The sequence below is a fragment of the Falco punctatus genome (assembly GCF_963210335.1).
Source record: "Falco punctatus genome assembly, chromosome: 7".
In the NCBI taxonomy this organism is placed as follows: Eukaryota; Metazoa; Chordata; class Aves; order Falconiformes; family Falconidae; genus Falco; species Falco punctatus.
Window position 1 is genome coordinate 61,591,104 of NC_137587.1, and position 13,328 is coordinate 61,604,431.

Genomic DNA, 13,328 nt, shown 5'->3' on the forward strand with positions numbered 1-13,328 from the left:
ACCGTGGTCATCCATGACGTCATCGGGAGGGAGGGAAGGGGAGGAGGAGGAGGAGGGGGGAGAAAAGCGATCCCCCTCCACAGCAAAAGTCCCCGAGCGCCCATGGCAACAGATTGCAAATGTCACTGCGCATCAGCCGGGAGGAGGCTGCCGGGCTGCGCCCCCCCGGGGTGACACGGGGGGGACGGGGCTGTCACGCCACGGGTGGCACGGGGGACATAGGGCTGTCAGCCCCAGGGATGGCACGGAGGGGCAGGGTTGTCACCCTGTGATGGGTGTATGGTAGGGTGTAGGGCTGTCATCCCACAGATGGCACGGGGGGGACAGGGCTGTATGCTGCGGTGGGTTCATAGGAGGGGACAGGGCTGTCACCCCACGCAGGGAGCTGGCTGTGGGCTAAGCAGGTAGGCAGGTCCAGCTCTCACCGTGGGTAGCTGGGTGCCCCCCCAGCCCCAATACCCCGCTGCAGGGGTGGGTGCTGCTGTCCCCCTACCCAGGAGGGTGCTGGTCCCTGCCTGTCCCCTGTGCTCAGGCGATCCCCATTACCCAGCGGTGGCACGCAGCCCCAGCCATCCCCGTGGGCACCCTGGGAGGACCAGGCACCCCAGCGACCCCCAGCCCCTGCTCCTGCGGTCCTGTCTCTGCTCTGCCCCTGCAGCAGGGTGTTTCGCAAATGCCAGGAGAGTTTTGGAAGGTGTTTAAAGCAGGTCTTGCCTTCAAGCAGAGACAAGACAGCCTTGGGAGCAAGAAAAGAGGGGCCCAGTCCTATGCCCACAGACCCCAGTCTGGCAGACCACATCCCAGTGGTGATGAACGCATCAACAGTCTCCAAAACTCGCCCAGTTCCACTTCAGAAGGAGCCTCTGGTACCAGTTAACACCAGAGCAAGGGATGCTTTGATGGCAAAGGTTTCCCTAGTGCTGTGAAGGTCCACAGGTGTTGCAACCTGCAAACTTGGCTTTGATGGAGCCCAATCCTGCTGAGACCTGCCCAGCATGGGGAGAGGGCCACAGCTCCCGTGGAGTATTGCTGGAGCTGGGGAACTGTGAGTACTGGCCACAGTGGACATGGACGGGACCTTTTCACCCCCTTTATAAAGCCATGTGTGAATGTGTACGTGGATCCCCACGCAAGGGGAGCCCAAAACTCCGCAAACACAAGTCACTCCCCAGGCTTGGGGAAGAACTAAAATATTGAATGACATCCTTGTTTTTTTTGGAAAAATTAGAAACATCCAAGGTCTCCCTCTGCTCCCTTTGGTCTTTTCTTAGGCCAGCAAGAGTTTCCCTCAGCTGAAGTTTGTTGCTGCCATTGCCAGGATGCTTCAACCTAAAAAACCCATGGAGGCAGCCAGTTCCCACAGAGTGGCCGCGCTCTGGGGCTTGGGAAGGACCAAGGCACTGCTCAGGGCTGAAGCATTCCTTCCCACACCAGGGTCTTGTACAAACTTCACCCTCCTTTTTTCATATTAAATTCTGCTCACCCCACCCCACCCCACCCCCCCACCCCCCCCAGCACAATAGGGAAGTTGACACTGCCTGAGCTCAGCAGCCATGAGAGGGGGACAGTAGTGCTCAGGACCTGGAAGGTTTTCTTCCTCTATAAGCATCCCTGCAAGGAGATGGTCCAGCTTTTCCCCATAGCGATTTCATGCTGGGGGTTGTATCTGGCTGGTGGCACAGCCAGGATGGGAGCAGTGCATCCCTGCATCTCCCCAGTACTGTTCTCCTTACACAGCCTCTCTAATCCTGGGAAAACAGCCACGGGATGCAGAGCAGGGAGTCTCTTGGTAAACAGGCAAAGCAAGAACAGCAGAAGGGTCCTTGCTTCAGGAACAGGAGAAATCATCCAAACCAGCCCAAATGGGCTGCGATTTATTATTTTCTTTTTTAACACACCTGCTGGCTCTGGAGAAACAGGCTGGAGGTGGATGCCACAATGGCAGGGCAGTGGTGGAGTTGGTGTTACTACCCCGGCACTGAGGCTCACTGGGAAGTCACGGAGCATCCCACTTCTCGGCACACTGCCAAAGCCTAGGCAAGGGACTGTCCCCCCTGGGCAGGAATTACTCATTTCTGTAGGAAGGGACATGCTTGAGGCCATTTGTGATGATAAAGGGGTTTTGCACAGGGGAGCAAGTGGAGCGGGGAGCCAAAATCTGGACAAGGGATGACTTGGGCGAGGGACACCCGTGACCACCCCAGCTGCCTGTTTCTGGCCTGAGGAGAGCAGGGATTGTCTTCCAGACACTGCTTCTTCCACCCAAACCAGCCCAATGATACTCAAAAGCCACAGGCCCGCAGCTGCTCTGTGAAGCTGGAGATGCCCAGCAACTCCCTGGACCAGCTCCCAGTAACTTCCATCCCCATTCCCAGTAACTTTATACCAGTCCCCAGCAACCCCTATACCAGCTCCCAGTACCCTGTGTACCAGTCTCCAGTAACCTCCGTACCAGCACCCCAGGCTCTGGACTGGAGCTTGCCATTTCCCCCAGGCCCAGGGACATGTGAAGGGGCACCCCACCTCCCCACTGTCCCCAGCAGACAAGGACAGAGACAGCCACGTGTCTGTCCCCCAGTGCTGGACCCCCAAGAGGCAGCACGAAATGCTGTAGGGCGTGGGAAATTTCAGCCAGCAAAACATGCCAGGAGCCCTGCGCCTTCAGCAGCCACCTGGGGTGGGGGCAGATCCAGCCCCAGGACCCCCCCACCTCCTGCCTACCCCCAGGCCAAAATAAGCAGGGACTAAGTTTGCTGGACATGAGATTTATTGCATGCGATGCAAATCCCTGCTGATGGATGAAACTGCTCCAGTGAGGGTCCTTTGACCCCCTCCCCAGCCCTGGGGGGGCTGTGGCCATGGGTTGATTGCGGTGATGAAGTTATTAGCTCCGGAAGCACTAATTGCTGCTGTATTAATGGCTCTTTTGTATGGCGAGCTGTCTTTCGGTGTGTGTGTGCTGGGCGGTTGTTTTTCTGCCAGCTGCTGTGTGGTTGGATGCTCTTTGGTATTTAGTTTGATCCTATTAAGGTGGATCTCAATTAATTAGGCAGGAGGCAGAGAGACAAAGAGAGACGCTGGGGCCATTCATTTTAGTCTTGTCATCATGCCTTCTGCAACCAGGAGGCAATGGGGAGAGTGGGGAGGGACATGGGATACGGCTGCTGGGAACGAACCTGCTGGGAGGTGGGAGTGTGGCAGGCAGGTGGGGTGGCGGCAGGGTCTCCCCAGTCCCTCAGGGTGCCCTGCTCGCTGCCCAGGAGCACCAGGCAGGCTGCCTTCCCCTGCGGGAAGGCAGCTGGAGCCACCCAGGTCCTATCCCCTGGAGCGGTGGGGTCCCACTCTGCCCCGCCGCTGATGCAACCCTAAAGCACCCCATCATCCACAGGGAAGATCCCTGGGAATTTCAGTGGCAGGAGCTTTGGTGCAGCAGGAGCATGCCCCCTCCACCCTGGGGTGAGGCTGGCTTGGTTGGGTACCACTGCTGCATCCCTTTGGGGCACCCACCCCACGGAAAGGGGGTGCACCCACCCCACGGGCTCTCCAGCACCCCGGGCTCAGCATCCTGCCCCGCTCCTGGCTCTCGCGCCTGCCGGTGGGAGGGCTCCAAGCACCAGCACGGTGGCTCGGCCTTGGCAAGAGGCTGGCAAATAATTCTCAAGGCCCCCCCGACATTCCTCCTTCCCTCCCTTCGAAGGCCAGGTGCCCCAGCAGCTGCTGCGTGGGGCGGGATGGGGGAGGCTGCGGGGAGCCCTGCATGAGCAAAAAGCTTTCGAGCCCCTCGGAAAGGTCAAAGGGGTGCCCCCAGTCCCTGCTGCCAGTGCTGGGGTTGGGGTGTCGGGGCGCACGCCAACTGGCAGCAGGTGGGATGTCCCCTGGGAAGTCCCTGCGTGGGGACTGGGGGTGCAGGGGGTACCTGGGGGTGGAGGGCTCTGGGATGTCCAAGGCATGGGGGGGCTCAGGAGGTGCTGGGGCACAGGATGATGCAGGGGGCTTTGGGGTGGATGAGTGAGGGTGCAGGTGGGTGCTGGGATGGGGTGGCCGGGGTGCAGGGGGTGCTGGCACAGGGTGCCGGATGGGTGATGGGGATGTAAGGGTGCAGCGAGTGCCCAGGGCTGGGGCTGGAGGATGGGTGCACGGGGTGTAGGGCTGGGCCTGGAGGGTGGGTCCAGAGTGGGTACATGGTGCGCGCGGGGTGGGTGCGGGGTAGCGGGCGGTGCAGGGTGGGTCCAGGGGATGCCGCGTGGGTGCGGTGTAGGTGCGGGGGGTGCCCGGGCGCGCCCCGCAGCGCTCCCTCCTGCCGCCAGGGGGCGCGGGCGCTCCGAGCCTGCTGACAGTCTGGCCCGGGCCGGGCCGCCTCCCTGGCCCGGCGGCCGGAAGCGGAAGTGTGGCGGTAACGCCCTCTCGCCGCCGCCGTCGCGGTGCGTCGTCGTGCGGTGGCGGAAAGATGGCGGCGGCCATAGAGTGATCGGCGGCGGCGGGACCCAGCGGCGGGCCCGGGCGGTGAGCGAAGCTGTGGCCTCCTCCCGCCCCGCTCCCGGCCCCGCCGCGCGGCCTCCCCGGGTCCTTGCCCGGTCAGGGGGTCACCGCGATCCCTGGTTCCCCCGTGTCCCCTCACCCCCCAGACCAGCGGGAGAGCAGCTGGGAGCCCGTTCCCATCGGCAGGCGGGCCCACAGCTTCCCCATGGCTTCCCCTGGAGCTCCGAGCCCTTTCACAGCTCCCGGGGAACCGGGGCTCCCTGCGCCTCCCTCGGCAGGGAGGCCCGTACGCCTCCCGGTGACCCCTCCTGTGCCCCCCCTCCCCCAGCTCCCGCCGTTCTCTCCAGGCTGCCCCCCTGTACCTGTCAGCGAGCAGGTCTGCGGCTTATCCTCGGCTCCCTGGCCTCCCTCCACTCCCTTGGTGCCCACCTGTGTCTGCCCTCCTGGCTCCCTCCGTCCCCTCCCAGAACCTTCTGTGTCTCCCTGTTCATCAGACAGACCCGCAGATACTATAACCCCTCAGTGCACTGGGGTTATCTCTGGGCTCCCTCCATTTCCTCTGGTATCTCCCACTGAGGTCTCTTTCCTAGTTTCACCACCTTCTCCCAGTGTCCAGTGGCACCTTCCCCATTCCAAAAGCAAGTCCGCACCTTTCAGCCACCCCCCACCCTGGGTGCTGTGGGGCTTTCTCTCACACCATCCATGCAAGCAGGTTCCCCAGTACTCTGAGTTCTACCCCCACCTTGGAGTAGTTCCAGGGCACATGTACGCTCTCTCCCTAGCAGGGTGAAGATGAAGTAGAGTTCTGACCATGGACCATGACGCCCCCACAATCAGGCCTCGCCGCATCCAGAACCAGAATGTCATCCACCGCCTGGAGCGCCGCCGGATCAGCTCAGGCAAAGCCGGCACCCACTGGCACCAAGTCCGCGTCTTCCACCAGAATGTCTTCCCCAACTTCACTGTGGTCAATGTGGAGAAGCCACCCTGCTTCTTGCGCAAGTTCTCCCCTGACGGTCGCTACTTCATTGCCTTCTCCTCTGACCAGACCTCTCTGGAGATCTACGAGTATCAAGGCTGCCAGGCGGCGGAAGACCTCTTGCAAGGCTATGAGGGAGAGATCCTGGCCAACGGCAATGACCAAAGATCTGTCAACATCCGGGGGCGGCTCTTTGAACGCTTCTTTGTGCTGCTCCATATCACCAATGTGGCCTCCAATGGGGAGCACTTGAACCGAGAGTGCAGCTTGTTCACTGATGACTGTCGATACGTGATTGTCGGCTCTGCCGCGTACCTGCCCGAGGAGCCTCATCCTCCCTTCTTCGAGGTTTACCGCAACAGTGAGTCGGTAACGCCTAATCCCCGGTCCCCCTTGGAGGATTATTCCTTGCATATCATAGACCTCCACACAGGTAGACTTTGTGACACACGGACTTTCAAATGTGACAAAGTCATTCTGTCTCACAACCAGGGGCTGTACCTCTATAAGAATATCTTGGCCATTCTCTCTGTGCAGCAGCAGACTATTCACGTCTTTCAGGTAACACCTGAGGGTACATTCATTGATGTACGGACTATCGGCCGCTTCTGCTATGAGGACGATCTCCTGACTCTGTCTGCGGTGTATCCTGAGGTGCAGCGGGATACTCAGACAGGGATGGCCAACCCCTACAAAGAGCCCTTCATAAACTCTTTGAAGCACAGGCTGCTGGTGTACCTGTGGAGAAGGGCCGAGCAGGATGGAAGCGCTATAGCAAAAAGAAGGTTCTTCCAGTACTTTGATCAGTTAAGGCAGCTCCGCATGTGGAAGATGCAGCTTCTGGATGAAAACCATCTGTTTATCAAATACACTAGCGAAGATGTGGTCACACTGCGGGTCACGGATCCTTCCCAGGTACTGCCTGCCTCCTCAGGCTGCTCATTGCTTTGGGGCAAGTGCTCAAACAGGTGCAATGCTGTGAGCTGCAATTCTTAGCTGACCCTGTGAATAATGTTTAGGAACCCTGGTACTTCATTCTTGTGTGAATATTTGATGCCTCTGATACTGAATAACTTCTGTGTCTTTTGCTCTCATAATTTCATCACTTCCATCTCAACTGAAAATAAGAGAGAAAAGATCTGACATGGTTACTGAGTCCCCTTTCTCCCAAGGTTGTTGCCCATGCTCATAGATGTTGTACAACCCTCTTCCCCACTCAAATTCCCAGCTGTTTTTGTTTTTTTTTTTTTTTTTTTTTCTTCTGGTATTTCATATAGTACACTTAGGTAGTCTCTCCCATTTCTCATGTATCATCAAGCATAGTTTTCATATATAATAGCCTTCATTTGTCCCTGGTAGAATTACCTTTTCTGTTCTACCTACGTACTTACTCTTTCAAGGTGCAATGAGAGATACTATTTATGATCTCTCCAAATTAGAGTAGCAGCTCCTAGATCTAGCTAATGTGCCAATTGCTTCTGCTTTCGTTATAGTACTAAAGAAGTTGAATTAGAGCAAATGTAGCCTAGTCAGTGCTGGGTTCCTCCAGACATTTCACCATTCTGCAGGTTGATCATATCTTTTCACTACTGTTAGGGTGGTGGTCAGGTTTTGAGCTCTGTGAAACTGAGAAGGATTTTTTTTTTAACCTGTTCTGTTCCTTTAACCCACTTGTGGGTTTTTTTCTGTTGAAAGTATTTAGCAAGAATTTGTAATAAATCTCCGGATCTGATTATTCTCCAGATGTTTGCTTTTCTTTTTCTTCCTCTCTGTGTTTGCTAGATCCAGGACTTAGATCGTAGAAGAAATAGACAGTAGTTCTTTGCATGTCGCCTTAGTCTTAATTCTTTCTGGAAGATGACTTGTTGATTTTATTGTTCTCTTACGTTGTGGTTGTTTGGTGGAGTTGCTTTGGGAGGGAGTAGGTAAGGCTTAATCTAATGCATTTTATCTATTTGTGTAAAACTGAGCGGCTGTCTCAAAAATATTAAATCTTTGTGGAAATGGCCTGCAGCATTTTGCTTGTTGGCTGGTATCTGGAATGGTGCTTCTGACCTCGATATAAGTGTTTGTGTTAGGCTCAGCTCCCTCTCTGCTGTGGTTACCAAGGCTTTTGTGCCTGCTTTGCTGCAGCGCGCTCTTGACTCTCTTCGCCCCAGGGTTACTGTAAGATGTAGGTTGTGGTTGTTTGCGGTGTTCCTCAGGCAGCGTGTTTTATGCTGGAGAAAAAGCATCTAATTTCCCAGTTCTTTCAGGAGATAATTCCAGATGTAGAGCAGTCTCCACACACCTGCCTGAATGTAGGCTTTGTGTTAGGGCTTCCTGAAGAAACCTTGTTTCACAAAATACCTAAAGGTCCCATTTTTTTTCATCTATCAGAGAGAGATGTGAGATTTCATCCAATTTCAGGCTCCTCTCTTCTCTCTGGCTTCTCTGCCAAGAGAGTTGAGGATGTTCGTGCTTGTGGGTTGCTTGTGTATTGTCATGGTCTGCACTGAATCCTTCACAATTTTCTGTGGTGTGTATGTAGCTTGGGGTTTGTTCTTGTTCTAGGCTTGTGTTGATAGACTTGACAGCTTTGCTGCGTGATTTCTGTGACACTCGACTTCTGCCACCCATGCTGTGATGTTTTGCCTGTGTTGCAGGTGCTGCTAAAAAGCAGTGAGGGTAGTTTCTCTGGTCAGGGGCATCCTGTAGATGTGTCTGTGTGTTAAACTGGCAGTGGAACTTTTATATTTAAGGTTGGGAGGATACTCCCTGCAATCTTCAGTGATGTAAATAGCTTTTCCTTCTGCTGTCTCTTCTTATTTTCTCTCTGCTCCCACCCTGTGTTTCAGAAGGGCTTCCCTTTCCTTAGGCGGTAGTCTAGTGAGTAACCTCATCTAGCGCGCTTCATTTTGACATGTGGGGGCTGGATCGTATTATCACATTTATTTTGGGGCTGTAAAACAAACAAGCCTTGTGATATTTGCAGGCGGGTGGGTTGGGCAGAGTGCCTGCTGTGATCCCTGAGCATCGTTTGGGAGCGGGAGGTGAAGCATTTAGAAATTATCTTTATGACAGAAGATTTAACCAGATATGTACATATACCATGGGAATTAGTTACCTTTGAAGTAAGGATGGGTTCTTACTTTGGGGTGCTGGGGTGTTAGCACTCCTGTCTAACAAAAGCTACCTTTGATGACCAAGGATTAAGCCTGTCCTTTCCCAATGGGATGCGAGCATCATCTCCCTTTGGTGTGGCTGCACTGACACAATGTCACCTTTTTCCTGATTTCTTGCTTGTTCATGCCATGAAACACTGCCATTGCCAATCCACAGCATGGTACCTGGGCCTTCGTGCACAAGAATGTTGGCATTAAAAAGAAATCATTAATGTCTTTCATATTTTCATTTCTGTGCTGGCAGGGTGCCTGGAGGGCACAACTTTTTGTGGGCAGTGGTATATGCACAGTACAGTAAAAAGACTCATCTCTGTGTGATGGAAATATTAAGAAGGGGGGGGAAAATATCTCTATGCAAAGGGAAAAATAATTTGTGGCCAGCTAGCACTGGATTTAAAATGATTTTGTCAGCAGGAATGGAAATTAAATTTGGCATTTTAGAAAGCGTTTTGGATTTGGTGGAGGGCAGAGAGGAAAACAGAAATACTGACATAGAGTTTGAGCTGAAAAATTGGAAGCCCGTTAAGTTATTTTTCATAAATAATAACAGTATAGAGGTGGATAATTTGGTACCTGTTGAAGCATTTGAATAGCAGAATGGATTAGTGTGAGCATGTGCGATTCTCCTGCACTGCAGGGAAATTTGGATAAGGTCTGCAGTGTCATGTGAGAAGGAAGGGACAGCTTCTCCACCTGTACTCTCCTGGGTAACCGCTGCCTCTGTCTCTCTCCCCAGCCTTCATTTTTTGTTGTGTACAACATGGTGACCACAGAGGTTATTGCTGTATTCGAGAATACATCTGATGAGCTGCTGGAACTGTTTGAGAACTTCTGTGACCTCTTCAGGAATGCCACCCTGCACAGTGAGGCGGTCCAGTTCCCCTGCTCAGCTTCCAGCAACAACTTTGCCAGGCAGATCCAGCGCCGGTGAGCCATTCGGAGCATGCTTTATACCGTATAGACACACGCTCACCCCCATCAGCTGAAGGCTAGTATCAAATAACAATGGCAACCCTGAAAAAAACAGTTCCTTTAGTTGCTGGGTGATGCAAGGGTCTGGCTTGTACGTAGTTCATCTTGCAGCCCCGTGCATATGATTTTATATTCTGTGGCATCTGTCTTGTTACAGGAAGGAACAAAGCAGTGGCAATCCAGTGCTTAGAAGAAGGAAGAGAAATTTTGAGGGAAAGATGTTTCTGGCTGTCCTTGAGCAGTAACTCTTCTGGAGGTTATTGGAGTGTTACTGCCCAGTAGCTTAGGTCCCTGAAGATAAGATTGGTCATCTAATTGGACATATTTTGCCAAGTGGTGTTCTCTGAATTTAGCGTGTCTCAAGCTGTGTTCTGTAGCATTATCTCCAACATCAGTCACAAGCTTGTGGTTCTCATCAAACTGCCTAGGAGAAAGGAAGCTCATCTGTAGACGTATTGTGAAATCTGGGCAAAATAGCAAAATAACCTGGGTTTCTAGAATGTGCTTTAACAGTAGAATGTGGTTTTAATGATGCAGAGTGTGTTATTTCTCTTGGAATATATTTTTATGTGACTCTGGGTGTTTTTATTCTTCCAGTGACTTGTTTCCCATCATCCAAAGTACTTGGCAATCACTTATGGGCATGAAGCGCTGTTGATTTTAGGTTGACATCCCATAAGTAAGAGGAAGCTTGACTGTAACTTTCTAGAACTGCCTGTCAGGAAATCCATAATGCTTAGTGTGAGAGAGAATGAGAGCTCACCACGGACACCTGAAGAACTCCTGCCTTGTCTTAGGGAGGAGAATCTTTTCATCCCCGTGGCTATAAGGGCCTGCAACAGGAGTGTTTAACTTCCGTAGCAAACTAACAAAGCATAATTCCAGTGAGCTGGCTGAGTGTTTCTGGCCAAATGGAAATGTTTTACCCTCCGTGATGTATGATCCATGCAGCTGATCTGACTGTTCTTGTGCATGGAAAGCTCAAATTTTACTTGGAAAGGGAAATCTAGCCTGTGTTAATCTCTCCACCAGGAAAAACTTTCAGCTCACTATAGTTTCTGAAGAGCTTTAGGCTTCTCATCAAGGTTCTTCCTCATCTAAGGTTTCTCCCTGTATGCATTTAAAACATAGCAGCCAGAGAGCAGGGGATTCTCAAGTCAGCATTAAGGGCTCAGTTGTTAATTGTGAAACCCTCTGGCTTTTGCGTGTGTTGTTTCCAGGCTTCATGGTAAAACTTGGATTGATTGATAAACTGCTAATCCACCTCTCCCTGTTTCTGATCCTGTTCATTTCCTGTACTGCAGAGCAGCTGGGGCCAGACCTTGTGGGTAGGCACGGTCTTGTCCTTCTGTCAGTTTGGACTTTCAAAGCAGAAACTGTAATGACGAGGGAGGATAAAAAGGTCACCAGAACTGGCTGGTGCTTGAATCACTGTGATACATCTTTGGAAATGAGCTGGTTTAGTTCTTACACTGCTGCTGTTTTTCTTTCCCTATCTGTTTTACTCCTTATTTTATTCAAGCTGTGCTGTTCACCTGTGGCCTTTGTGAGTAAAACCTGTTTCTTGGCTTGCTGCAGGTTCAAAGACACTATTGTGAATGCCAAGTATGGAGGGCACACGGAGGCCGTGCGGAGGCTGCTGGGCCAGCTCCCGATCAGCGCCCAGTCGTACAGTGGCAGCCCGTACCTCGACCTCTCCCTTTTCAGCTATGATGACAAGTGGGTGTCAGTCATGGAGCGGCCCAAGACCTGCGGTGATCACCCTATAAGGTATGAAACAGGCCAAGGAGCTGTATGTGAGGAGAGCAGTGCGAGAGTAGCTCTAAATCCACTCTCCCATGTGGCATCAAATGTGCAGAAAAGGGAGTAGATTAAGGCCTTTCTTTTATAACATCCTTTCACCAGACTGTTTCAGCAGTGCCACAAAGCTTGGCCTCTCTTCTTGCTGTAACTGTTTTATCTTGTATGTGTGGGAGGGCTCTTCAGGTCTTCTCGCTGAGCTGCCCTGGGGAAGTGAAGCCTGAGCCTTTTCCACATGAATGCTGTTGTTCCTCTTCCTCTTCTTGCAGTCCTGTCGTCCTGTTTGGGCTGCAGAGTGATATGGTTCTGGATGCCTGTTTCCCTGTGCTGGGAGGATCCCTTTTGAGCACGTGGGTTTAGCTGGCGAGGATGATCTGGTTTGTCCTGTGAATAAAATAGCAGCTGGGTTGGGTGGTATTCAGAATGCTTGTGGTATCGATTTAGCTGTTTTCAGACTTTCATTGTTTACAGTTCTTACCCTGGGAGCTGTACTTCTCTTCATAGCCCCCTTCTTTCTGTGACCTGTAGGGAATTTGTTTCTGTAGTAGGAGTTCTAGTCATGCGTAAGGGCCATTCTGTGCCTCTTCTGAGACTCTGTCTGAGTCTTCGGTGTTGCCAGAAGGAGTAAGTCCAAGCTTGGGAATAAGGAGGTTTGCAATGTTTCTTGTGGAAACACCAGGACTATTTCTTTCTTTTTGTTAGCCGCAGCCATGGCTGCAAGTAGTAGCAGTTAAGAATCCAACATCTCCATCCTGAAAGACTCAGAGAGGCTGAGTTCTCCAGGCAGAATAGGCTTTCCACTTACAGTACTGCAAAAGCAAACCTATGCTCTGAAAACAAAGAGAGCCTTCAATGCCTAAGTGTTTTGTTTAGTGGCTCCACACATGTTGGGGGCTCAGGCAGCCTAGGGAGACCGTTCTGGCTGGTTTCCCAACTTTATTTTCATCAGTGCATTCCTGGAAAATGGTTTCATGCCTTTCCTGGCCCTGACTCAGGTGGTGGGGAACCTCTGATTATTCCCGCGCTCTCGGTTCCCAAATTATGTATATTTAATTGATTTTTCTGCCTGTATGATTTGGTTTGATCTCCAGCTCCCATGTTATCTGCAGAGAATAGCCTGCCCTTTCCCCCTTGTCATGCCTGACGTTGGGAAAGCTCGCAGGGCAGCAGTTGTTTGCCAGCGCCAACCTGCGTATGGATCCTGCAGACAAAAGGGAGCAAAACCGCAGTCATTTGCTGAGGTTAAGTCTTTGTAGTAAACAAAGCGAAGTGCCACCTTCCCTCCCTCCCCTGAGCAAACCGGCATTTCAGAGCCAGAGCTTTAAAAGCTCAAAGCTGTGCAGAGTCAATTAGGACTTGAATAGGGCCTCAGAGCAGTGGGGCTCCTGGATTTTGGAAAGTAAGCAGAAGGCAAGGCACTGACCTTAACCATTCAGTAGCTGAAATAGTACTGCTGTGTTTCTCATATGCAAAACAAAGGGATTAATAAAATAATGCCGCTGCCTGTTGTGGTTAGAGGGCTTGGAAATAAGGGGCCACAGGATTTGTAATGTAAGTCCTATAATTGTTTGGAGTGCAAAACCCTTCAGCAGCTAAGGGTGTTATAATCTGTGTGCAATTTCCTGGCATGACGTGGGAGATAGGAAGGCCTCCATACCTTTGACACGTTGGTTTCAGTGCCTCTGTGCACTGTGTCCTTTTAACCCTTAGTGCCTTTCTGCATCCCAGAAGGTTCAACTTTCAACTCCACTTGAGAGACTAGAGGTTGGTTGCTCTCGGGCGGGAAGTATTTTAGTTTCCCTATCACTGCCGTCTTCCAGTATCTTTTGAGGAGGCTTGAAGAGGTATTTACTAGGTGAAATGACGGCACTTGTGAGGAAGAGGCTCTAACACAGCCTTCCCTATAGTGGGAGGTCTCTAAAATCCATCTAGAT

The 13,328-nt window shown here is 52.1% G+C and overlaps 1 protein-coding gene across 8 annotated transcripts in view; it reads left to right on the plus strand.

The window, feature by feature from the left end:
* Positions 1-13,328, plus strand: part of DET1 (DET1 partner of COP1 E3 ubiquitin ligase) — a 27,577-nt gene continuing 14,249 nt past the window's right edge. For 7 of the 8 annotated variants that reach the window (XR_013929584.1, XR_013929585.1, XR_013929586.1 and 4 more), the window contains exons 1-4: positions 1-4,503; positions 5,265-6,373; positions 9,359-9,549; positions 11,173-11,364. Coding sequence is in view for 4 of the 8 variants with exons in the window: in XM_080396207.1 (XP_080252333.1) it covers positions 5,291-6,373; positions 9,359-9,549; positions 11,173-11,364 (1,466 nt within the window). In the remaining 4 variants the exon portion in view is untranslated. Of the gene's footprint in view, positions 4,504-5,261; positions 6,374-9,358; positions 9,550-11,172; positions 11,365-13,328 lie in introns of all 8 variants that reach the window. The other variant, XM_080396206.1, reaches the window with a different exon arrangement.